At 38.4% G+C, this 26,444-nt stretch overlaps 1 protein-coding gene across 1 annotated transcript; it reads right to left on the reverse strand.

Moving 5' to 3' along the window:
• Positions 1 to 1,431: 1,431 nt before the first annotated feature.
• On the reverse strand, positions 1,432 to 15,808 carry GCG (glucagon). The gene is made up of 7 exons (XM_070360714.1): positions 15,598 to 15,808; positions 14,740 to 14,758; positions 11,457 to 11,602; positions 6,517 to 6,667; positions 4,128 to 4,265; positions 2,269 to 2,412; positions 1,432 to 1,620 (listed from the first exon to the last, which is right to left on the reverse strand). The coding sequence occupies exons 1-7, from the start codon at positions 15,806 to 15,808 to the stop codon at positions 1,614 to 1,616; spliced, it is 816 nt and encodes a 271-aa protein (XP_070216815.1). The 3' UTR covers positions 1,432 to 1,613.
• Between the last annotated feature and the right edge of the window lie 10,636 nt (positions 15,809 to 26,444).

A 26,444-nucleotide genomic window follows, 5' to 3' on the forward strand; every position in this document is an offset into this window, starting at 1 on the left:
ATTTATACAATTTTTGTATAACTAAGGTTTTCTTTGTGGCCAACTATGTGGTCAATTTTTGTGACTTTTCCATTGCATTTTGGAGAATATCTTCTTTCATCAGAATTTATAGTTCAGTTTAGGCCTATGAGATCTATCTTATTGATTATGCTATTTAGGTCTCTGTTGCTTTCCTGACTCTATCCTGTGTTAAGGGAAAAGAGTTTAAATTTCCTTTTATCAGTTTATCTCTATTGCTTCTTGAATCTCATGTAGTTTCTGCTTTATGAAAGTGGTTGGTGTGTTATTGGGTGCATAAATATTAACAGCTGTTATAGGTCTTCATTATGATTCTGAACACTTGGCATTTTAAAGTGTCCTTCTTTTCCTTAGTAATTTTTTGCTTGAGTTTTAACTTTTGGTGTAAAAAGTGCAACCCTATCAGATTGACAAGTTGTTCACCATAAGTATATACAATGTTATGTGATTATTATATCTATGTAATACAAGAGAGAAAGAGAGTTGGCAATGTTGTCTGTATACAGCAAAAAAATACCCCTAACATGGCAATGAGCACCAGACTGGCCCAAAATACTGGACATTGCAGGACAGGGAGATGAAGGTACAAGGTATGATAGACAAGCTTAAATGTCTGCAGGTGCCAGGCAAATAAGACACAAAAATAAACTGGGCCAGGGAAAGTGGCTACTTATGTGTATTACCTGAATGTAAATGTGTAACATTCACAGATGTGTGTGTGTGTGTGTGTATGTGTGTGTGTGTGTGTGTGTGTGTGTGTGTGTGTGTGTGTGTGTGTCAGTGTGTGTGTGTGTGCGGTGTGTGTGTGTGTGTAGGGGGGACACAATAGTGAGTTGAAAATCATGTTACTTTTCAGAAGGAGGCAACTGGTACTGGTCTTTAGAAGAGATTTGATTTGTGGGTCTAGTATTGCCTGATGATCTAATTTTTCAAGAAACATGAGAAATCAACATTTTGATATAAAATATCTTGGTTTTTTGATGTTGGCTGAAAGCATTAAAGTACTGTGCAGCAATTTAAAACATGAAGCCATATCTGTGCATTGGATTTGGCTTATGGCTTACCAACTTAGGAAGCAAGATTATTTGGAAAGAGTGGGACCATAAAGAAGAGAGAATACAGGCATTGATGAAGAAGCTTGAAATTTTTATTTAGTTTATCTTTTATATACTGAAAGTTGAGCATTTTTATGACAAAAGTTTCAAGAAGAAAATTCTCTTTCCCATTTCACAACTGTGGCTACCAGTCCTTCCCCTTATCTTATTATAATGCAAATATGTTGTGATTGGAGTAATTTATATATACAAATTATATCACAGAGAAATAATTTCATTGCTAAGCAGGTTAGCAGAAGAAAAGAAAGAGAATTCTGAATTAACATATTTTAAAGCTGATATTTTAGCACTATTTTGACAATGGTGTATTCAATTTATAATCTTTTGGTTATACAATATTAAAAGGAAATTTATTTATTTGCATGCAAGCAATATGGCTTTAGAATACAGCTGTTAAATTTACAGAACTTAAAATTTCAAACATCCCACATGGCTGGCAGGTGATATTGTGAAGATGATCTTGAGTAATGAATGACACACTTACTTCCTAGAAATTAAAAAAAAAGAGAGAGACAATTATTTAACATAGTATAATACATAGATGATAGTTAACTTAGCCAGAAAATGTTTCAATGATTTATTTTGATAAAGGCTGTTCATCTTCTCATTTTATACATCCGTTTGTGTTTTGAACTCTTCAAATATTTACCTTCACAGATGGCTTATCCTAACTTGTCCCCAGCAAGAAATATAAAGTATATAGATAATTATAAAAAGTAATTACAACCAACCTATTACATGCCTGTTAATCTTGGCATTTAAATTTTACTGCTATACTTATTGCATTAAGTATTTAAATATCATATATACTGGTATTTTACTTTGTGCTATAATTTCAACATATACAGCAATTTGGGATATTATTAATATATGACCAGCTTAACATCTCCATACCTGTATTCCTAATGACTTGTCCCTTACCAACATTCAGGAAAAGTGTTTGGAATCAGTGAGTGAAAGGATAAAATTGTAATGATCAGAAACAAATATAATAATATACTCTTGAATGATTCATAATTTTCATTGTATACCAAGAAAGTAAAGACTCTCTCCTTCATGTAGGAACAACCCATAGCAGTATGATAATATTTATGAAAGTTTTGATGGTTTCAGGGATGAACTAAAATACAGTCACCTGTCAGTAATTTTCGTCTGAAGCAACCAGTTTATAAAGTCTCGGGCGGCAAGACTATCGAGAACGGTGTTCATCTCATCAGAGAAAGAGCCATCAGCGTGTCTGCGGCGGAGTTCTTCAACGATGTTGACTTCTTCTGGAAAACTGAGAAACGGAGGGGTAAAATCAGCACTTGGTTAAACGTTTCAAAGAAATGCTTATTGGTTGCCTGTCACTGGTAACCTGTGTAAGGGTCACTGAGAAAACCATATGTTTCTATTTACAGAAGGCTTACCACAAAAAGCCTCATAACTTGAATGTCAGAAAGGGAATTAGGTAGACAAGTGCAGAGCCAGAACCTGAAACAAAGCCCTTTTCTGTATTCCAGCTGCTTCTAAGATTTTAGTGTATTGTCAACATAGAACTTATTATTGAAACTATTGATTTGTCTGTATTTAGAAAATGGAGACGGAAATGGCACCCCACTCCAGTACTCTTGCCTGGAAAATCCCATGGAAGGAGGAGCCTGGTGGGCTGCAGTCCATGGGGTCACTAAGAGTCAGACATGACTGCACGACTTCACTTTCACTTTTCACTTTCATGCATTGGAGAAGGAAATGGCAACCCACTCCAGTGTTCTTGCCTGGAGAATCCCAGGGACGGGGGAGCCTGGTGGGCTGCCCTCTCTGGGGTCGCACAGAGTCGGACACGACTGAGGCGACTTAGCAGCAGCAACAGCAGCAGCAGCATATTCAGAAAAATATAGTATATCCTATAAAACTAATGATGATCAAAACAGCCTTGCCAAGTACAGTCTTAAGGGATTAAACCTTAGTCTATATTAGATATTTTCTCTGACTGGTTTATTTAACAGAATTTTTGGTATCTCTTTAAAACACTATAAAATAATCTCGTGTGACTATTTTTGCATTGATTTTATAAATTTTATTGCTGCTGTTTTAAAAATCAGTGACAATACTAGTTCCTTTTTGTCTTGAGAGCTCCTTAAAATCTCAATACGCTTATTGAAAATCTTCTAAAGACATCCCTGATGGTCCAGTGGTTAATACTCTGTGTTTCCAACTTCAGGGAGCCTGGGTTGATCCATGGCTGGGAAACCCACATACCATAAGGTACAGCCAAAACAACTAAAGAAAAAATAGAGTGGAACATGAATTTCTTGATTTTCATAATTCAAAGTCATCAGAATGGTCACAAGAAAATGAGATGGTCTGTTTGGTCTGTGGGTCTGTTTGGCTGTGGTAAGATGCAAGGAAGTACCTAAAGGTCTTAGGCTCATTTTCAACTGTAATAATTTAATGACTATCTCTATGGTAGTCTCATAAAAAATGGATACATCATTAAATAGATGAATGTTTCTACATATTTTTGTTTTGAATGCCATTTCATTAAACATCTTTAGTTCCTGTCTGTATCACATTTTTACCTGAATACTTACTAACACATCAACTATGTAAATATTTAAAATGAAACTAAGTTTTTAGCAGTATTTCTTCTCTTCCCTTATCCCTAGTTTTCCTGGACAGTCCTAGTTTAAGCATATTTTCCTGGCGTAGTTATCAGAAGCACTCTGTTTATCCTCAAAAGTTTCCTGGACTGGCAAATTAATATCTAATTTTAACACAACTAATGATGGGGGATAAATAGTAACCTGTGTGACGCTATCATTAACACTTGCTCTCAAAGATAAAACAGATGAGACTTTTATAAACTGTCTCCCACCAACAGGAGTTATTTCCTTACTTTGTGAGACTATATTAATGGCTTCATAATGCAGATCCATTTATGGATAACTGTAATCTAAGTTTTCAGCATCAAGCAAAAAAAAAAAAAAATTAAATAAGAATGTACAGACTTACTCTCGCCTTCCTCGGCCTTTCACCAGCCAAGCAATGAATTCCTTGGCAGCTTGGCCTTCCAAATAAGAACTTACATCACTGGTAAAGGTCCCTTCAGCATGTCTCTCAAATTCATCATGACGTTTGGCAATGTTATTCCTGAAAGAAATGTGAAAGTTAAATTGAAGATCTGTCTCTTTAGCAATATGGTTCTCACCTATAAGCAATGGCAGCTTTGGGTTCTGGATTCTGTGTGGAGGGGGGTTAGAGGGAGACTGGGGAGATGAGGGTGTGTAGGAGACTCATCAGAAAGCTGCATTAATTATTGGGAGTGAAGATTGATGGGGGCAATCTAATGACAATTAAGGGAGGCTAAGCTCCCTTACTCCACCCAGTGACCCATTTTCACCTCTTCTGCTTGTCTGTATCATTAATTCTTAACGCTGCCCTTACTTCAGTCCAAAAGTGTGAGGGCTATCTACTGTGCCATGCCACTCGAAAACAAAGCAGCAGCATGTCATTTGTACATATAGGGTCGTGTGTGTGTGCTCGGTCACTCACTTTGTGACCCCATGGACTGTAGCCTGCCAGGCTCCATTGTCCATGGAATTTTCCAGGCGGGAATACTGGAGTGGGTTTCTATTTCCTATTCCAACACATGGGGTCAAAGTTAGTTTATTGAATCAAAGGAAAGCAAAGGAGCGTCACAAAATGTCATTGAAAGGACCACAGGATAATGAATTAAAGGAAATGTATGATGGGCTAGCAGTGAGGAAAGCTAAGAAAATGACCTTACATCACCCTCACATGTGTACAGAATGCCCCGTGGAAGGGGTTGACCAGAAAGATGGTCAGTTGCTCCATCATATATAAGCCCTGGAAGGTTTCATCTTAAACACAACAGAAACCACCTGGGAGCTAGGATTCTTTTACATTCATTCGCCAAGTTGTGGCATTGTCTCTCTAGAAATGAAGACAGTTTGCATTTTTTCAAATTTGTAATTTCTCCTGTTTCACCAATGCATGCTCAGTAGCTCAGTCATGTCCGACTCTTTGTGACCCCATGGACTGTAACCTGCCAGGGTCCTCTGTCCATGGAATTTAGAATACTACAGTGGGTTGCCATTTCCTCCTCCAGGGGATCTGCCTGACTCAGGGACCGATCCTGCATCTCTTATGTCTCCTGCATTTGTAGGCGGATTCAATACCACTGAGCCACCTGGGAAGCCCCGTCTGTAATCCTTAGCAAGAACTTCTAGTGTCTTCTTTGACCATGATCACCGTCTTTCCTGTATTCTCCACTTTATGAATTTTTGGTCAACAACCCTCTTTAATTCTTCTTGCTGGTTTCTCTCTTTCTCTCTACCCTTCTCCATTCTATCCGGACAAATATATTCCCTTTTCCTGATTTTTAGATTCCTTCAGCTACTTTGCATGCATAACTCCCTCCCTTTGTGGGCCACCCTCCAAAGAAATTGTGAAATTCCACCATCCCTGTGAAACCCTTGTGGCTGATTTCCTCCAGTAGCCTCATGCAGCAAAAACCCCAACACTGTCAAAGAAATTCAACATTAAAATGTATGCCTTACGATAGGCTTGTGTTCCTATGTGCCTTCTTCTCTCTTTATGCTGTGCTGCTAGGCTGTAATTTTAATGTGCATCTTGGATTGTATTCTACAAGAAAAAGACTGCATCTGTTTCCATTTCTTACCGTGATGAACTTGGCTAGAGGATACTTTGAATGTGATCATAGTCATGAGTTTGAACCCTACAAGAGAATGTTGAATTTACTCTTGTCTTTTGGTCAGGAATTAGATTCCTAACCTTGCAGTTTCACAAAAGTCAGCTTTCAATTTTAAAGTAAAATTGGCAACAGAGTAAATATTGCTAAGACCAAAGTTGGGAAAATTATTTAAAGTCTATGTCCCATTTGAGGGTAGGTAATGAAGGCAATGGCAACCCACTCCAGCACTCTTGCCTGGAAAATCCCACGGATGGAGGAGCCTGGTGGGCTGCAGTCCATGGGGTCGCTAACAGTCGGACACGACTGAGCAACTTCACTTTCACTTTTCACTTTTATGCATTGGAGAAGGAAATGGCAACCCACTGCAGTATTCTTGCCTGGAGAATCCCAGGGACGGTGGAGCCTGGTGGGCTGCCATCTATGGGGTTGCACACAGTTGGACACAACTGAAGCGACTTAGCAGCAAGAGTTTTGAAGGGGTGACAGGTGGGACATGCAAAGGCATAATACGGAGGTTAACACCACCAAGCTTAAAAATCATCAGAATCAAATGAGTTTATGGGCATTATTTGATAGGTATGATAACTTAAGAAAGTCAGGAAGAATTTTAGACATATTTAAGTAATACATTTGAGTGTACATTTCCGATCAGGTTCAAATTCTTACTTGTTTCTCTTGGTATTCATCAACCACTGCACGAAGTCCTGGGCACGCCTGGAGTCCAGGTACTTGCTGTAGTCACTGGTGAATGTGCCCTGCGAGTGGCGCTTATCTTCATTGATCTGATCTGGATCGCCGAGCGGGTTGGTCTGGGGAGCTGGGAATGAACTGTGAAGAACAGTGATTGGTGCAACTACATCTCTCCTCAAGAGTAGATTCATTTGAGAAGAAGCTTCTCTACAAAATATAGAACCACATGAAGCTGGAAGGCAGGTTCCCCCAGCATTTTAGTTGGCAGTTCAGAAAGACCTTAATTTGCCATGGGATTCCCATGGTTTTACCAGAGTTGAATATACTCTGATTTGGAATTCTAGCAACTGATTTTTCAACTGGCTTCTCTTTTTCTGAAATAGGATTAAATAAATCTTTTTTCAACAAATTCATCTACTCATTATGTTAATAATGCCAGAAGAGAGCAACACGCCTTGAATATTTTAAAAGAGTGAAGCGTCCCAAATCATTTTTGTTTGGGCAGCAGATTTATATTCCAAATTCTGTTTTGCATATATTACTATAAAAAAGTAGCTCCATCACCTGGTTATGTGGCAGCTAATGGAAAGACAATTAAAAGTTCAGAGAAAGAAAAGAAAAAGCCCACTTGCGAATTTGAAACTATGTAGTGGATAATCCACATGCCAATAATCAACAGTTGGTTGGCATGGCTATGTGGGGAAATATTCAATATGATTAAGACTCAAAATAGAAATGAGATACTATTTTTACCTGTCAAATTAGCAAGGATTAAATACCAGGGAGGATATTGTGAGAGGAGTATTTCTATAATGCCAGTGGGAATGTGTATGTGTATTAGTTTTCTGGAAAGCAAATTGGCAAGATATAAAAAATTTAAACTCATTCAAATCCTTTGACATAATTATTTTACCACTAGAAATAAATCCTCAGAAAATAGTAAGAAATGTAGGAAAAATGTTATTGGCAGGCTTTTTGTAGGAAAATTTGAAGAACTCTTAAGTATTCAAAAGAGGAGGGGTAGCTAAATAAATATTGTACTTTATAAGATGAAATAGTATGTAGTCATTAAATATCATACTTTTAATAGATATTTGTAATGTTATAAAAATAATCTAACAATACAATGCTAAGAGAAAAAATACAATACAAAGCTGTAAATGATCTGGGATGTATTTATATACAGTACATGCATATTGTCTATCATGAATGTGCATGTAAAATTTCTTACTAATTTTACAATTAGTAGGAAACAATGTTATTTTTTGAAATAAAAAGAAAAAGTTGATGTGAATAATTAAAATGATCTACCATGCAGTGTGAGTAATGAATGGACAGACAGGATCAGCCAAAGATTTCGAAGAGCTATAATTTCCCATATATTGTATTTTTCAACATTCCCCACTCCTTTAGTTATGAAATAACATACTCCTATCTATACTCCAGAAAAGCCTTTATCACAATGATACTTTAAACGTTTGAAAGCAGTACAGGGCATTTATTCCAAGTTACTGAGACCTATTTACTAGTCACACTTATCTTGGGCTGTATTATAAGCATAGTGCTATGTTGGCTCAAATCTAAAGATTTAATACCTGGATTTCTCCTCTGTGTTCTGAAGGGAACGTTGCCAGCTGCCTTGTACCAGCATTACAAACAATCCAGCCACAAAGTAAAGGCTTTTCATTTTTGCTGCCTGTTGAAACACAGAGTCAGGGGAGACATAAAGACACTCAACCATATTAAAAGTGTCAGGTGAATTAGTTCAGTTTTTTTTTGTGTGTGTGTGTAATAAAGTTTTATTAAAGTATAAAGGAGATGGAGAAAGCTTCTGACATAGGCATCAGAAGGGGGCAGAAAGAGTGCCCAGTTCAGTTTTGACTAAGTAAATATTGAGAGTAGAAAGAAAACACTAGTCATCAATTTTATTCTGATTATATTTCTAGTTTAATTTAAAATATTATAATATATTTTTCTTGCAGTTTTTTTTTTTTTTTTTGGCTAAAAAGAATACAAAAGATGTGCAGCACTATGAAATTTCTTCATTAGTGTAGGACACTTCTGTTAATAATTGGAAGGCTCATTTCCAGACTTGAAATTAAAATTGTCCATGATAAACATTGAAAATACCCACTGTAGATGATATGCTACATATGGTTAGCTTGAATGGCACCTTATCCATGATCCCACCCTCTCCACTATCAGTCTGGCTTTCAATTAATAGTCCTTCACTTCCAAGCGTTTACATTATACTGCATTTCAACCATCTTAAAGCAGCCTCAGGCTACAACTTGGCATACCAGCTGTCGGTTCAGATGTATTATTCATTTATATTTTAAATAGTGTAACTTGGTCTAGACTTTGTAATTATAAAGCGGCCAACAGATTTGAGGTATTTTAGGGTGCTTTGACCTGTTCTAAATTAAAGGAAAAAAATCATTTTAAAGACAAGCAATTTGCAACAAGAACTAATGCTTCTGGCAACTTGAACAATCACAACTAAGAAACTAAGAGATCACTGTCATAAAGAAAATTAATGCTTGCTTCTGAAGTCTTGAAAGTCCCCAGGTTGTTTTATAATTGGACTGAGTCCAGGATGTGTCATTCACTGCTAGTGACACCCTAGACCATGTTGCAAGATACCTTGCATCATAAGCAGATGCCCCGTGAGGCCATAGGATGCCAAGGACATGATGATGTACTGTGGATGGGGTGGGGTGGGGTGGAACCAGCATGAGTGTGGGGCAGAATGACCCCACAGGACAAGCACCTCTATTTTCTGAATGAAAATCTCAAATCCAGTGTTTCTTGTAAACTTCTCTCTGCTTCTTTCAAGTCCGACCATATTTACTTTGAGAAGTGGGGATTTCAATCCAAGTTTGATTATGCTTATTTGTTAAAAATTTGACTGAGTATTTTTAGCAAATGGCATTTGGTTTGAAATGAGTATTTTACAAATATTATCATTTTAAACTATCAACCTTGTCTTTAACATCTTAGCCATACTTCCTATCTTTCTTTGGCACTAAAACATGAGGACTGGAAATACCTGCAGTGGTATTTTTTTTTTCCCTTTGAAATATTGCCTTTTAGACTAAGTGATCAATTAGATAAAGCAACACAATAGGCATTACATGTTCACCCTTTATTCACCAATATTCAATTACTAATTTGGTGTGTTTCTGTGCTTCAGTTTATACAGTTGGAAAACTTGGGAAACCTTGCCAAATATATAGGCAGGGTCTTTGATTGCAATTTTTAATTATACATTCATAAAATTCAGAAACATAAAAAATTAAAGCAAACATTCCTCTTTAGGATTACATCATTGTTGGAAAGTCAACTGAAAACTATAATTGCTTTCATGTAATGTCCCTAAAGGTTTTACAATATCTTCTATTAGGATATGGATATGGCAGATATGGAACATGTAGTTTCTGGGAGAGCTGGTATAAGAAACAACCATAGAGAAGTCAGTGTTTGAAGTCCTCCCCAGGCAGTAGAATATTTCTATTTAAATAAATAACTGATTTTTGAAACTTTATTTATTCATTGTGTAAAAGTCAACAGAATTGTGAAATATTTAAGAATAAGGATTTTTGAATACTGCTACTTGAGAAAGCAAACATTTGCATCATTTTGGTATCAAAATCTTATTCAGTGAGGAGAGACTTTCCAATTACTCTCCCACCCCTGCTTTAGCCTACAGAGAGAGTCTGCACTTTAATAAAACCTATACATTTCCACTCAAATTTAAAAGGAGATGTGGTACCAATCATATTTCCTAAATAGGAAGTCTTTTGCAAAGATTAATCTTTGATCTAGGCAAGGTGACATATATTATATAGTATATCCCTAAGTATACTGGGGCCATAGGCCAAATAAATTCTTTTAAAACTGGCTAGGTAATTTCTTCTCACAGGTATTAATTAGTATGTGTGAAAGAAAACATACCACATGGAACTTCCCCGGTGGTCCAGTGGTTAAGACACTGTGCTCCCAATACAGGGGCCACAGGTTTGACCCCTGGTCGGGAAACTAAGATCCTGAATTTGATGGGGAGGTGTGAAAACCAACAAACACAAAAAAACACGATGAAATCATTTTCTCCCCTGAAGATCTTTGTAAAATTGTTCCTTGTCCTTAAGAGCTTAAATAGGTACTTTAGACCATCTGATTTTTTTTCTTAAGGTATTTACTAAAATTTCATTTTGGAATGTAGACATTTTAGATAGTTTATTTATTACTATTGGTCCCCAAAACATAGTAATTATTAATCTGTGCTTTTACTCAGCTCCATCCACAGAATTCCCAATAACTGATGACATTACTTCTCTGCCCTGAATATGCTATGTCTTATCTACAAAGAGCTGATTTCATGGACTTTGATTTTTTGATAGCCTTATCAGAAATTTGAATATTTGAATGATGATGTTGATTTTGCTTTTCTGGAAAACCATACGTTTTCATTGGTAAGGATCAATTACTATTATAACCTCTCTAAATGGGCACATTTCTGCTGTTTAAAAGGCGCCTTCTGTTCAAAATGGTATACACATTTATCGAATCCGAAGAAAAATATTTGTTTTTCAAAATGTCACCACTGGTTTTAAAATGCAATTTTCATTAGTTAAATTTTGTAATAAGTGCCTTGATTTGAATCTTTGTTTTTCTTTCTATCTTATATCTTTTCATTGAATTATTTCTTTGACTCGCTTTGAGGCTTTATTATGTTAAAGTTTATTTAAATGCATTTTACATCACTTTTTCATTTCAATTCTGCCTCGCGTAGTATAATAACAAAGTATAAGTTGAAAAAACAGCACTTTAATTCATAATACTTTGCCCCCTTATGAACACTTAACTGTACCCTAAACAGAATGTACAGTCTTACAATCACTCAATATTAACCTTACCTTCTGACACCAGGAGGTGGAACAGAGCAGGTGAAGAGAGAGTGAGCCCTCGTTTGGGTGTGCAGTGTCCTGAGCTCTGTAGTTGTGCACCAAAGCTCACTGCCTTTATATACTCTCCAGTGGTGTTTAGCCTTGCAGATATTACGCTGACAATATAAATTTTTCATCTGTGAATAATGGGTTTTTGTTACAAACGATTTCACTCGCCCACTCACTTTGCTCATCTGCATAATAAGCTTATATTGGGTGGGAACTCAGAGACCAGGAAACTTTTTATTTACTCTTGCTTTTTTTTTTTTTGGCTGAGAATGGAAAGGGAAGTTTGGAAATTCACCTTCACTCTTGATCGGGAAAGAAAATCACTTAAGTACTCTGATGTGAATTTTTATGTTGCAGAACAAAAGAATGTGAAGTTATATAGTCTGTGGCCAACCTCTTTGAGCATAGCCTTATTTGAGGGTCTTAGAAGCCCTTTTTTGCTCTTTAGTGATAATGAATTTATCTTAATAGAATAATCAATTCATTCTTTCATCTACCCAAATAATAAATCACTCACTCAAAACATTAGGGATCTTCTCATCAACGTTATGTGAAATTAATTTGTATTATTTTCGTGAGGAATTTTAAAGAATATCAATTAAGACTTTTCAATTAAGAATGCCAATTAAGACTGTTGTTTAAAATGGGATTCAGGAAGAAAAGATAAAGCAAAGTGAGGATTAAACATCCAAGATGGGTGATGCTAATAAGACAAGGTCTAATATTTCTTCTTTCTTCCAATGCATATTTAAAGGCTAACTCTATTGATAACAGAGCTGGACACTAATTTTCAAAAGAATGAGTTACTATGTATATGTCATACTACTGAGCTTTGTGATCTGCCACTTAAGACTTCAGTGATCTATGGGATTTAGCAGTTATGAGTCTGATGCCCTTCGAGGAACGGGAAAATGGGAAATCATCTGGACAGACAGCATGAGACAGTGTTAGTGTAATTAGATTTTAGTCTGGCTGCTATCAATAAGCTGTGTGGCTTCAGTCAAGTCACATACTCTGTTTATGCCTCAGCTTCCTGTTCAGAAATGAGTGTTGATTAAATGAATCTTCTAAACTAAAAATGTGCTTTCATTCAACAAAAGCCTTGCAACCTTTGCTAACTAGATTCCAACACTTTAATATAATCAACTGCATGATGAAACTTGCACAGGAGTAAATCAGAGACAACTATAGAAATATTCCCAATGAACTTAAACAGTTCCCTTTGTGGATTGGACCCACTGTTGGATGTAGAGCTATTTAAACACCATAAGAGATCAGTTCTCTGTGAAATTAGGTAACCTCAGGAAGCGGTATTCGTGCTGGTAATTGCTGGTGGTATATCATTAATGTTAGCTTTGCTATTAGAAGTGTGGTCCAAGCACCCCAGTATAACCTGGGAGTTTACCAAAAATGCAGACTCTCAGGCCCAAGCCCAGACTTACCGAGTAAGTTGCATTTTACCAAGCTTCCTAGCGATTCATGTGCATGTTAAAGTTTGAGAAGCACGGCTGTATAAAATACCGATCTCATTTTCTTCACCTTCTCCCTGTGCTTGCTGGTGTTTTGACCTGAGGACTCCTTTCACCAGCAGAGGGGGTGAAAGAGCAGAGAACTGTGGCTCACCTCAGGGCCGGCTGGATTATCTCTGATACAGACTGTAATGACTGGACACTGTGGATTAGTTTGACACAGGAGCAAATTGTTCTTCCCTCTGGCCTCAATCTTCATGAGTATATCGGCTATATTTCTCTTGAATTGCTTGACATTCAGTTTTATTTTTTTCCATTTGCCTCTTTGAATAGAGGTTTCTTACCCTCTTTCTGTCTCTGTCAGTCCGTCTGTCTCTCTTTCCTTTGCAGATGCTATTTGTTTGTGGGAGCAGCCCTAAGAAGCGGGCCCTGTGATGCTGTACGTAAGGGTCTTAACATGGCATCTGGCATCTCAGTAAATTCCCTCTTCCGATAGCTCACCACAAAACTCCTTTTTAGCCCTCCACTCTACTTGCTTTCTATTATTTCAGAAACGACTATCCTCACTTCTTTCAGAAAATTTCCTCTAGTGTCATCTATCTCCAGCCCAACAAGACTAATTCTTGGGGGTCCCAATACCATTAATGGCAAGCGTTCTGAGAGTATAGAAGCACTGAGTCCCACTGAATAAGGTACCGCTCTCCTCCCCTGGAAGGGGAACTCAGGCTCCCTCATGGACATTGTATTGTCAGAAATTAAGACGAACATCAAGTGCCACTTGGACTAGGGGATCTTCTTCCAATGACTGTCCCAAAATCAACCTCCACTTGGTATTCAGTTCCTATCATTGCAGTTACTCAGGCAGGAAAAGTGGTGACCCTATATTTATGTAACTAGTATTAAACAGCTTGTCTGGGAGCAGGAAAGTCCTGGGAGATGTCATCTAGAGTTCTCCCATCAGGCTGTGTGGAGAGTACCTGGGGATGGCCACAGAATAGCTACAATATGCCTTTCTGAAACATCCTTTAACTTGATGTAAGTCATTTAAAATATGAGTATTATATGGAGCAGTGTGCAAAAACATACATCAAGTTTTCAGGTAAAGTAAATGTCTACTCAAAGATCTCTTATTTCCTTTATGATTTTTTTTTTTATGATGTTTAAGATTCTCAGCCTGGGCCATTGCATGGAGCCACACACTTGGCTTAATGTTCTACTCATACCATCTTGAAATTCTTAATAATTTTTGAACAAAGACTCCACATTTTTGTTTTTCAGTTGATGCCACAAATTAAGTAGCAAATTCCTCTTAGGATCTCACCTCACAAAATCACAGGTTTCAGGGGTTTCACATGTTTAGTTTCATCAGTTGCCCATGAAACTTGGGTTGAAATGTTTGCAAATGGCAAAGATCCAGGTTCACAGTGCACTCTGGTGGCAAGCGGATGGACCAGGGGAATGCTCATGCATTGCTGATGGGAGTAAAACACATCACAATATGTTTGAGGCACTATTTGGCAATAGTAAACAAAAGTACAAATACCTCTCACCCTTCAGCCCAGTAAAGCTGAAGCACCATTCTGGAAATTTATCCCATCTATATGTAATGACGAAGGTACAAAGCTTTTTTTTTTTGCCACATGATAGAAGAATGATTTATTAGAATAAATTCCATGACAAATCATATAAAATAACCATCTTTTGAAAGACATCCGTAAGACCACCTGAGGACAAATGCACAGAGGTACCTCCAAGAATCCAGACAAATAAGTTACCGATCCCCCAGGGTGAAGGCTGAAGGGGGAGAGGAGCACGAATTTGTGAATAAAAAAGTTGTACAGTGATCACCATGGGGGGCGGGGGACAGGTGGTGGTGGTTCGGGTGTGGACCCAGGTGAGGTGAATGGACTGGTCACTGCTTGTTTCCAGGGGACAGCTGTGTGGGGCATACGGGAGGGGGCACCAGGACTAGCACCTTCTCCATGTGGACACAGCAGACTCGTGGGTGGGGCAGGGCACAGGCCCCACTGACACACACACAAGCATCGGGGAGGGGCACAGCACCTGGGCCTTGGGCTCCACATCCGTTAAGGGTGGACACACGGCATCACCCACCAGTGGCCTCTGGCCCGGCCTTGGTGACCCCACGCTCAGCAGTCGGTCCCTTCTCTCAATCCACATTCGTTCAGATGCCAGGTGGGGTGCGGGCACCCCCACCCCAAGATGGTCTAGGTGGGGTGGCCCCACCCCCATCTGCCACAGCCAGTGGGCTCTGTGGCTTAGAAGCTCCAGAAATATCAGGCCCCCGAGGAGGGAGGGGGCTATGCTCTGCTCCCTGGCTCTTTCTCAGCTAAGAGAATCCTGAGAAATGAAACTGTTCTTGGGGGGCTGCCCCCACCCTCAACCCCCCCCAAGACTGGGGCACAGAAGCCTGAGGTGCACCCAATTAGTGCCCACAGAGACCAGAGGACTGGGAAGGGTGCGCTGTCCAGGGAGCTTCTGGAAGCCCAGGTTTTGGCCACTTTGGTCAACTGTTCACGTCTACCTGGTGGTTCCCCAGAACCACAGGAACCGGGTGCAGGGCCTGCATCCCTCCCTGGACGTGCCTGGGGTGGAGTTGTGCCTGGGCTCACCGTGAGTACAGACGTGTGCCTGGCACGTGTCTGTGTGCATGGTCGCCTGGCCCATAGGCTCAATGAGTTTGGCAGTTGTGTTGCCACCAAAGGCTCGGAGAGCTGGAGTTCCTGCCTCAAACATCTCCATGGGTTGCACTCCTGCCCAGGTCACTGGATTCTGCCCAGCCCAGCCCAGCCCGACCTCTGCCAACCTCAAGTCCTGGGGCATCACGAGGTGTCCCCCGACCCTTGGCTCTGTGTTTGGCACTGAAAGACTGCACCGCCTAGTCCCTCTTCCCCAACTTGGTCTGGGCCAGCACAGAGGCAGCAAGCACGTGTCCCCCCAGCCATGAGGGAGAGCGGGGCCCTTCCAGGCCCAGGGAGCTGCTGCAATGGCACAAAGTACTCTTTCCTTGAAGCTAAACACAAAATTGCAGTGATGGAGGGGCATCGACATGCTGGCTCTTGGCTTCGGCCACAACGGGAGCTGGGCTGGGAGGCCAGCGGGGTCGGGGTGGGGGGCATACAGTGTTCTTTATTGCAGCATATGTATAGTAGAAACAGGTTGGAAGTACTATAAGGGGCCATCAATAGAGCAGTTTCTAGAAAAAGAAAGAGGAAGCCGTTTATTATTAATGATTAGTCAATATGGAAAGACTCTAAGATATGTTGTTAGGTAAAAATAGGACAGTTTATGGATATATAGTAGGTTACCTTTTTGTGTGGGTTAGAAGACAGAAAGGGACAAATAGATATTTATTTACTCATCACTGTAATTTTAAAAATTGGAAGCATGCACAAGAATTTAATAAAAGTGCTTACCTGTAGGAGGCAGTGTGGAGTAGTGGGCCAGACAAGACCAGAGTACAAATAGTACTTCTAAATACTGATTTTCCCACTTAGGGAAAAGGTTAAGCTTTAGAGCTAAATGTACAGCTATGCTTTGACCTAGTAATCCTACTTCTAAGTGTTTTACCCAAAAGAAATGAAAAAATATATCCACAAAAAGACTTGTACAAAAATATTCACAACAGCTTTATTTAAAACTGTTAGAAGCTGGAAAGAACCAAATTATTTATCAACAAAAGGAAAAATGAACAAATTGTGGTACAGAATTCATAACATGAAATTCTACTGAACAATAACTGATATTGTTTGCAATATGGGTGAATTTCGTAGATATGCTGCTAAGTCACTTCAGTCGTATCCAACTCTGCAACCCCAGAGATGGCAGCCCACCAGGCTCCCCTGTCCCTGGGATTCTCCAGGCAAGAACACTGGAGGGGGTTGCCATTTTCTTCTCCAGTGCATGAAAGTGAAAAGTGAAAGTGAAGTTGCTCAGTTGTGTCCGACTCTTAGCGACCCCATGGACTACAGCCTACCAGGCTCCTCCATCCATGGGATTTTCCAGGCAAGAGACTGGAGTGGGGTGCCATTGCCTTCTCTGTCATAGATATGATGCTGAGTGAAAAGCTAGACTCAAAACACTACATACAGTATGAATCCATTCATAGAAGTTCAGAAGCAAAACTAAAGTTAAATAAAATGCAGAATTATGGTTTTCTCTCAGAAGAGGAGAATCATCTGGGGGTAACTTTCTGGGGAGGTGGAAGTATTCCATGTTGTGAAAGGCCAGTGCTTTACCAAGAATGCCCAGTTGTCAAAATGGTACAGCCAAGAGTTGTGATTTCAATTTATGAAAATTCTATCTAAGAAAAAGAATGGTAAAATTAAAAAGGAGCGTGATATGTGGGTAGAGAGCATGGCAGAATATCAATAATTTTTGAAATTGATGAGTTATTACTGTGAAGTTTTATTATGTAATTGTATTTATACATGATCGGAATTTCCAAGCTAAAAAGTTAAATCAAAACTATAAAAAAATAAGTTTGGAGGGGTGGGCCATTAGCACCAGTTACTCTGGGCTTCCCAGATGGCTCAGTGGATAAAGAATTCATTTGCAATGCAGGAGACACAGGAGATGCCGATTGGATCCCTGGGTCAGGAAGATCCCCTAGAGGAGGAAATGGAAACCTACTCTGGTATTCTAGCCTGGAAAACCCTATGGACAGAGAAGCCTGGTGGGCTGCAATCTACGGGATCACAAAGAATTGGACGTGACTGAGCACAGCACAGCAGCAGCAATCAGTTACTCTGGAAGTAAAAGAGTTTGACCCTTCGTTATCAAACATGAGCTGGGTAAAGTAAGTGAAGTTCAGGGACTCATGGCGGCCTCAAAGTTGAAGGTAAAAAGGTAGCACAGGCCCAGGTCTTGGTAACAGAAAAACCACTGCAATGAAGGCAGGATGTGAGAACCACCATTCAGAGGTAATGGGATAGTGATCCCAGCTCCTTCTCCACCATTTTTAAGGCCTGTCTTGAGAGTATGCCTCTGCCCTGTCACGAAAGGCTTAATAGTGACCGCTAACACTTTCCCGATGAGGAAAATTTTGGTTTGAGGTCCATTTTGGTTTCTCAGAGGTGATCCTCTCAATATGCATGCAGACTCCATAAGAAGGATCTTCTGAAAATAGTCTGTGAGCCTGCAAAAAACTCACTCCCCCTTACCCCCCAAAATTGTCTATAGCATATGAAAGGAAACTTTACATTAACTCAGATTTTTTTTTAACTTTGAAGAAAAAAATGTAGCCATTTAACAAAAGCCTTTGAAACTTTTGAAATTAAGTATATAGCACATAATGATCAGATGCCTTTCAAGTCTCCTGAGTGTCTTGATGAGTTCAGGGGTCCAGGGGCAATAAAAGAAGAACACTGCAGTGTGTGTTGGGGGGTGTTGTTGCCAAAGGATGTGAGATATATTGTTACTGAGAGATATTTAAGAAACAGTTGGTGACCCATTCATCTGGAGTGATTCTGTGGAATCCTGCTGGGTGGGAGAAAATTCTGTAATAAGATCAGCAGGCAGTTCCTCAGTATCTGCCCCCCACCATCCCACTACAACCCCAAGGTTCCAAGACCTACAACCTAGCTGTTCCTGTTCCAACAGCCTAGCTCACAAGTTGGAGAGGACCAAGCAACATCATGGTTTTGCATACGTTGATTTTATCTTTCGTTAGATCCTGGGTATAATGAGATGTTTAAAATTGTTCTAAGTTTCAGTTGTTATTTTTATTCATAAAGGGAACAAGAAAGAGAAAAACAAAATCACACTGATACAAAATAATCATATCTCATAATTTATATCAGAATATATATTTATATGTATAAATACATATATATCATTGAATACATGTGTTATGCTTCTATTTTTTGCATATTGTAGCTATAAAAAACAAACCATATGTCATTACATTTATCCAACCTCTTGCTCATCTGGAAAGACTTTTTTCCCTCAAGCTTCTAAGAGTGTTTAATGTGAACCAATTAAAACATTGCAATTTTTCAAAGGCTTCTGTAAAAGGAAGTAACTTCAGTCATTAAAATATTTAAAATTTGAAATCTCTATACTAAAAAATGCATAAAATGCAAAATGGAGTTATAAACACTTTTTCTTATTCATGATGTCTTGTAATCATTCTTGCCCCCTGCCTGAAATTTGCTCAGTGCTGGTGCTGCCAACTCATATTTTATCAGATATATTGTAAAGATATGCCCAGTTTTTTTTTTTTTTTTGGTGATATTGAAATGATATAATCATAGACTGAAGGCTAATTTATAAAGTCCTCTAGGCTATTTTCTTATTTTTAAGTAGAATTTTTATCTAATTTAGAAGAATTCATTGTTTCACTATTTTATTCTTCAAACATACAGAATTAATTTCTACAATTTCATTTTGTAATAAATCACCCCTCAAATTTATCTTTGCTCTCATAAACAAATTTATGGCCTCAGTACTGTGTTCTCATCCTAATTCTTTCTGGCTGAAAAGTAAATTGTTTCTTTGTTGCCATATTGTCAGAGGAAAGGAAGTAAACACTGATTTCTCACTTCCATTTTAATTAAAGATTTTTTAATCTTTACAGAGCACACCAGAGCATTAACTGTGAACCCCTTCCTAATGTTTTATAAAGATAGATTCTCCCTTGCTGCTGCTGCTGCTGCTAAGTCACTTCAGTCGTGTCCGACTCTGCGCGACCCCATAGACGGCAGCCCACCAGACTCCCCCGTCCCTGGGATTCTCCAAGCAAGAACACTGGAGTGGGTTGCCATTTCCTTCTCCAATGCATGAAAGTGAAAAGTGAAAGTGAAGTCGCACAGTCATGTCCGACCCTCAGCGACCCCATGGACTGCAGCCCACCAGGCTCCTCCATCCATGGGATTTTCCAGGCAGGAGTACTGGAGTGGGGTGCCATTGATTCTCCCTTACTTTCTCATAAATCTAGTCCATGGTCACCAGCATCCTCTTTCATAAACATTGATCAGCTAACTCTAGGAGTCAAAGTCTGGATCTTATACCTTTTTCTCCACCTCTTTCTCTCAACACTAGTCAAAATACATTGAAAAAAGGTGACTCGCTGAGTATCTTAACTTTTGCTTTGATTTATTAAGCACCAATTTGATTTAATGTCTTTCTGGACAATTATCCTGCATAAATGTATCCTTTAGGATAGTTGACATTAATGAAAACAATCATGTATAAATTATGATTTCAGGGCAATGTTTGATTTCATACCTGGATGAAAGTGTAATAGGCATTCATTTCGTTGGGTACCAACCACCTAATTAGGTGATTGCTTTTTTTTTTTTCATTTTCACTCGAAATTCATATATAGGCTTAATTATAGACAACAGATTTAGAAAATAATGATAATTTGAAAATATTTCTATTGTTTAAGGACAGATTGTTTTTAATATTTTAGAGATGAGGAGCAAGTCCTCTAAGATAATAGAGATAGCTACCATGTATGAATGTCTACTAAAAGCAAAAATCTCTCAATATATCACTGTCTAATCCTCCTAATACACAATAAGTTAAATATTTTTGCCTCTATATTACAAATACTGATTCAGGGGCTTAGAATAGGCAACCAAGTTGGTTAAAGCCACTTGCTAAGAATCCAGATCATATGGCCTTTGTAGAGGAAGACTGCAAAGCAGTGGTGGGAGTCCAGGCGGGATCTCCTAACCCCCTCAGAATCTGCCTTGGCTTCTGTCTGAATCCATTTACAACCACCAGATGGCCAAGACAGCAAGAGGTCTAAAATACAAACAATTGGCAATTCCAGATATTTTATAGTTTAGCTTTTATTTTAAAACTGTATGATTCACTGCTGCTGCTGCTGCTAAGTCGCTTCAGTCGTGTCCGACCCTGTGTGACCCCATAGACGGCAGCCCACCAGGCTCCCTGATGCACTAGTTTTGGTTTATTCGATGTGTTGTATAACCATTGCCACTGTCTGCTTCCAGAACATTTTCATTACTCTCAAAATAATCCCTGTACCCTTAGCAGTTGTTCCCCATTGCCCCTTTCCAAGCCCTGACAACCACTCATCTACTTTCTCTCTGTATATTTGCCTATTCTGTGAACCTCTCATATAAATAGAATCACTCAGTACATGGACTTTTGAATCTGATTTCTTTTACTTAGCATAGTATTTTCAAAGTTCATCCATGCTGCAGCATGTATCAGTATATCATTGCTTTTTATGGTTGCATAATATTCCATTATGTGTTTATAACACTTATTGTTTAACTATTCATCAATTGATGAACACTTGGGTTGTTTCCACTTTTGAGCTATTATGAATAATGCTGCTATAAATATTTGAGTGCAAGTGTTTATTTGGTTCTGTTTTTAATTCTCTCAGGCAAAGTAGAATTCTAGAATTCTAAAGAAGTCTAGAAGTTGAATTGATGGGTTATGTTTAACTTACTGAGAGACTGCCAAATTGCTTTCCAAAGTGACTGTGGAGGTTCATTTTTTAAGAATCAGTTCCATGAGTTTTGGAGATGTCACCCAATTGACTTTTCACCCTTTTCAACAGCTACAGATTTCACTTTCTGCTGAAGAAGCTGGAACACTGAAAGAGCATAGGATTGAGAGCAGAGTATGGAAATGGGACAGGTCTTGGCAAATAGAGCTTGTTCTTATAGTTTTCTGTAGATTGATGTGAAAACAGAATGGGAGGAGCAAAGTAGGAGGCAGCTTGAGGTTGGCTATTTGAAAAAGTCATTTTGGAAGAACTGCTATGCTCAGTGCAGTTGAGCAGGAAGTTGGAAGAACAGAATTTAAGATGCAGAGAAGCGAATATCTGGTATTTGGAAAGCCTAAGTGTTTTGAATGCTCATAAGGTGTAAGGTATGACTGAAGGGAGTGAATTCTATGGGTTCCTCTCTTCTGTGTCCAGAGGTATGGAAGTGTGAATGACAAGCAGTTAAATAAGTATAACAAATTTTAAGTTTTTAAATTGAGATTAGGAATATTCCTTTTATCAGCAAAGAGGATGAATCAAAACAAATACTTATAAAGTATCCAAGAGCCTAATTTCCTGAAATATACTCTTCTCTTAGATGAAAAACTTGAGTCTATTGATTCTAGAAAGGATGTCATAATTATTATGTTACTTATGCTGAAAATCTTTACAAATGGAGTTTCTTAAACTAGATTTTTAAATCATTTATTGAAATTAAATTGTATGACAAAATCAAACTGTTTAAAGTGCACGATTCAGTGGCATTTAGTACATTCACAATATTGTGCAACCACCAACTTCACCTAGTACCAAAACATTTCAATCACTCCAAGAGAAAATACGCCTTATTCATTAAGCAGTGTCTTCTCATCCTCAGGCAACTACTAATTTGCATTCTGTCTTGTGGACTTACCTATTCTGAATACTTTATAAAAATGGAATCATAAAGTAGCCTTTTGAGTCTGGGCTTCTTTCACGTAGCTTGTTTTCGAGGTTCATTCACATTGTAGCCTGTATCAGTACTTCATTTCTTTCTATTGCTGAATAATATTCATTATGTGTACATAGAACAATTCATTTGTCTGTTCATCTATTGATGGATGTTTGGGCTGTTTCCATCCTTTGACTATCATGAATCAGTGCTGCAAAGAATATGCCTATATAAGTATTTGTTTGAGAACCTGTTTTCAATTCTTTTGACTATACAGCTAGAAGTGGAATTGCTGGGTTGTACGGTAATTCTATGTTTAACTTTTAGGAGAGCTACTAAACAGTTTTTCACAGCAGCTGAACCATTTTACATTCCTGCCAGCGATATATTAGGGTATCCATATCTTTGCTGACACTTCTTTTCTTTAATGCCAACTTGCTAAGTATTAAGTGGTATCTCATTGTGGTTTTGATCTACATTTCCCTAAAGACTAAGGATATGGAACTTTTTTTTCATGTGCTTATTGATCATTTGCATAACTTCTTTGGAAAAATGTCTATTCAAGTCCTTTGCTCATTTTTAAATTGTGTTGTTGAATTGCAAGTGTTCCTTATATATTCTAGATACTGAACCTTAAAAATATAGATATGTATGTATATACATATACATATGTATATTTAAATATGTACATTATACTTATAAACATATAAACAAACTATGTATATGATATATGAAGTTCTTTTTTAAAAATGAATAAAATTTCAATGAAAAGATTATGCATTTCAATAAATTATACATATTAACAGTTGCAGACATAGTTTCCATGACTTTACTTATTTTCTGGGAGCTATGACACAGGAATATGTGAATATTGAATATCTAAGATATAAGGTTTACCACACATCTTTAACACTTTGATGACAAATTACTAATACTTGTTAAGAGGAAACACTATGCAAAAGACTCTATGTCAAGGAAATGATACTAGGGTAGCAGGTTTCACTAGGCACAGCTTTTTCACCAAAGATTAAGTAAACAATGTTTTATGGCTCCTGATACTGTAACTTGAGAAAGTAAATAACAAAAGTACTCCGGATATGTTGAAGGTGCTTTGGCAACCTGGAGGCCCGTGTGATACATATTTTTTTTAAAACATACACTGATAGCCACTAACTAAAAACAAAAGAGAGAGAGAAAATGCTTATTTTCATGGAACTTTGAAGTTTCCACATTTTTTTTTTAAAAACCTAATCTGAAGGAATAAATCTCAGGTTTAGACTTCCATTGTTTATTTTTGGAGCCTCTGCTTTGGCAGCCTGAGTGCTGTTGGCAAGATACACTCGATTCCAATTTGGGGCCCATTCTTGTGTGGTCTCTTAGGAGCTTCCCCCTTGTTCTGCCCCCTTCTGCGGCTCCATGGCCATAGTGTGGGAGCTGGTAGGAGGACAGGTGTGGGAAGATACAAAGCAGGGGTAACGGCAGAGAGAAGATATCCAGAAGAAATACTGATGAGTGGAGGAGAGGTGATGGGGAGATTGGAATGCTAACGACATTTTAAGTCCAGTCACGAATTGGATTTACATATTGGATGGCTTTCCTCTACATACACAAAATTTTGCTGGGGACAGAAACAAGATGGAAACACTGTAGAAATCATCGAATTATAGAGAGGGGCACCATACTCCATTTTCCAAGCCACCCTACCAATGTTTATTTAAGCAGTCACTTAATGGCTACTCCATTAACTGTACTTAAATTCTAACAGTGACTGAGGGCCTGCCACTAGGGTTGTGTTTATTGATAATCTATATTGAACATTGATTAATGGCAGTAATATGTAACAAAGCCACCTGAAAAGGCATTCCGCTTGCTCCTCTGGAATACCTGATAAATGGCACTGTCCTTGTTCCATGGAGTTGTAGGAAGACCATGGCCCAGCATGGTCTTTTTGAATTTAGGAATTCAAATTTGAATTTAGGAATATTCAGTGGACTCTGTAACTTGATTTAATTTTCCTAATAAGAAATACACATATTTTAATTTTTTAATTTAAAATTATAACTTTACAGTTCGGAGAATTAAGTGGAATAATGTATATGGAGTACTTGATATGTAATTGACATTCAAAAATAGGCAACTAAATTATTACTTTAAATAGAAATTAATACTCATAGACCAAATCTGGCACACAGATGAATTTTCTTTACTCATAAATTAGTTATCAAGGGTTCAAAATTGAGAGAGAGTTTACACTTAACAGTTCAGTTTTCTGGCTTCTCTTGACAAAAATCAAGTTGGGAAATAATAGGCCCATATTGTCACTAGCAACAGTTTGAGTCAGTACTGGTTATCCTTTTAGAAGGACATACCAGCTTGTTTGAGTCCCATCCTTAGGTTACTGAGACCCTGCTCACCCCCTCTTTGGTTTGCTTCATTTATTCTGATTGCCTAGCTGACCTCAGCAGTTGGTTGAGATGCAGAACTCTACTCCAAGGCATCTGTTGCACTTGTCCAATACAAGATTCTCAACTATCAATTTAATTCATATAAAATCAATCTCACTAAGGAAGATGGTGAGTGGTCATGGCAATTCCTTTGTGAATATTACCATATTGTTGTTGCTGTTGCTCAGTTGCTAAGTCATGTCTGACTATTTGTGACCCCATGGACTGTAGCATGCTGGCTCCTCTATCCTTCACTATCTCCCAAAGTTTGCTCAAATTCCTGTCCCCTGAGTCAGTGATGCTACCTAACCATCTCATCCTCTGCTGCCCACTTCTGCCTTCAATCTTTCCCAGCATCAGGGTCTTTTCCAGTGGGTCAGCTCTTCGCATCAGGTGGCCAAACTCTTGGAGCTTCAGCTTCAGCATGAGTCCTTCCAATGAATATTCAGAGTGATTTCCTTTAGGATTAACTGGTTTCATTTCCTTGTAGTCCAAGGGACTCTCAAGAGTGTTCTCCAGCACCACAATTTGAAAGCATCAATTCTTCAGTGCTCAGACTTCTTTATGGTCCAACTCTCACATCCATACATGACTACTGGAAAAACTTTGACTCTACGGACCTTTGTCTGTGAAATGGTGTCTCTGCTTTTTTAACACACTGTCTAGGTTTGTCATAGCTTTCCTTCCAAGGAGTAAGTGTCCTTTAATTTCATGACTTCAGTCACTGTCCACAGAGATTTTGGAACCCAAGAAAATAAAATCTGTCACTGATTCCACTTTTCCATTTGCATGAAGTGATGAGACTAGATGCCATGATCTTAGTTTTTGAATGTTGAGTTTTAAGTCAACTTTCACTCTTCTCTTTCACCCTCATCAAGAGGCTCTTTAGTTCTGCCATTATACTGTATTAGCACCAATCAAAGTGCCATGTTGGGTCATTGACTTCACTTTCATCATCCAAGTCAGGCAGAACACTTCAATCTCAGTGTTTCTAGGGGATATGAGATTTTTCGTCAAAAAAAAAAAAAAAAAAGGACATCCCTAGCAGTCAAGTGGTTAAGATTCTATGCTTCCAGTGCTGGGGACATGGGTTCAATCCCTGTTTGGGGAACTGAGATCCCATGTGCCATGTGGCCAAAAATAATAAAGCATCATTATCTCACCCCATCTCTACAAGTAGAGCCTGAAAAGAGACCATGAGAGATCTATATTGAGAGGAAACAAAAATCCTAAATGTAACTACTTTAATCCCAGAAGGTGATAGGATCCAGGGGAGGGAAGAATGAATTAAAACACAAGATTGACTCCAGTTGTCCAATTTATGGGTCTCAGTTTTAGGAATATGATTTAGCACTTAGCAATTACCTTGTACCATCACCTAATGGAATACAGACTAATTCTTAGGACTTACAAACCATGGCTTTAGCCCAGTAACTGTGGTAAACAGAGAGAAATGAAACTCAGGAAAAGAAGGAGCTTGTTCAAATCATAAGAATTAGAATTCAGTTGTCTTGATTCTGTTTGGCAGCTTTGCAGATATACAAGGCCATACTCTGCTGTATCAATAGGACCCTAGAAAGTTCAATTCACCCATGTTGAATGATCAACTAGAAAAAT

This window comes from Bos mutus, chromosome 2 (assembly GCF_027580195.1).
Source record: "Bos mutus isolate GX-2022 chromosome 2, NWIPB_WYAK_1.1, whole genome shotgun sequence".
Lineage (NCBI taxonomy): Eukaryota > Metazoa > Chordata > Mammalia > Artiodactyla > Bovidae > Bos > Bos mutus.

Coding starts and splice junctions, on each gene's coding strand:
- GCG (XM_070360714.1), bottom strand. CDS start 15,808: ATGCCCCAGGACTTGAGGTTGGCAGAGGTCGGGCTGGGCTGGGCTGGG. Junction 6,668..11,456: donor CCACCTCCTGGTGTCAGAAG/GTAAGGTTAATA, acceptor GTTCATTCCCAG/CTCCCCAGACCAACCCGCTC. Junction 2,413..4,127: donor AAAGGCCGAGGAAGGCGAGA/GTAAGTCTGTAC, acceptor TCCGTTTCTCAG/TTTTCCAGAAGAAGTCAACA.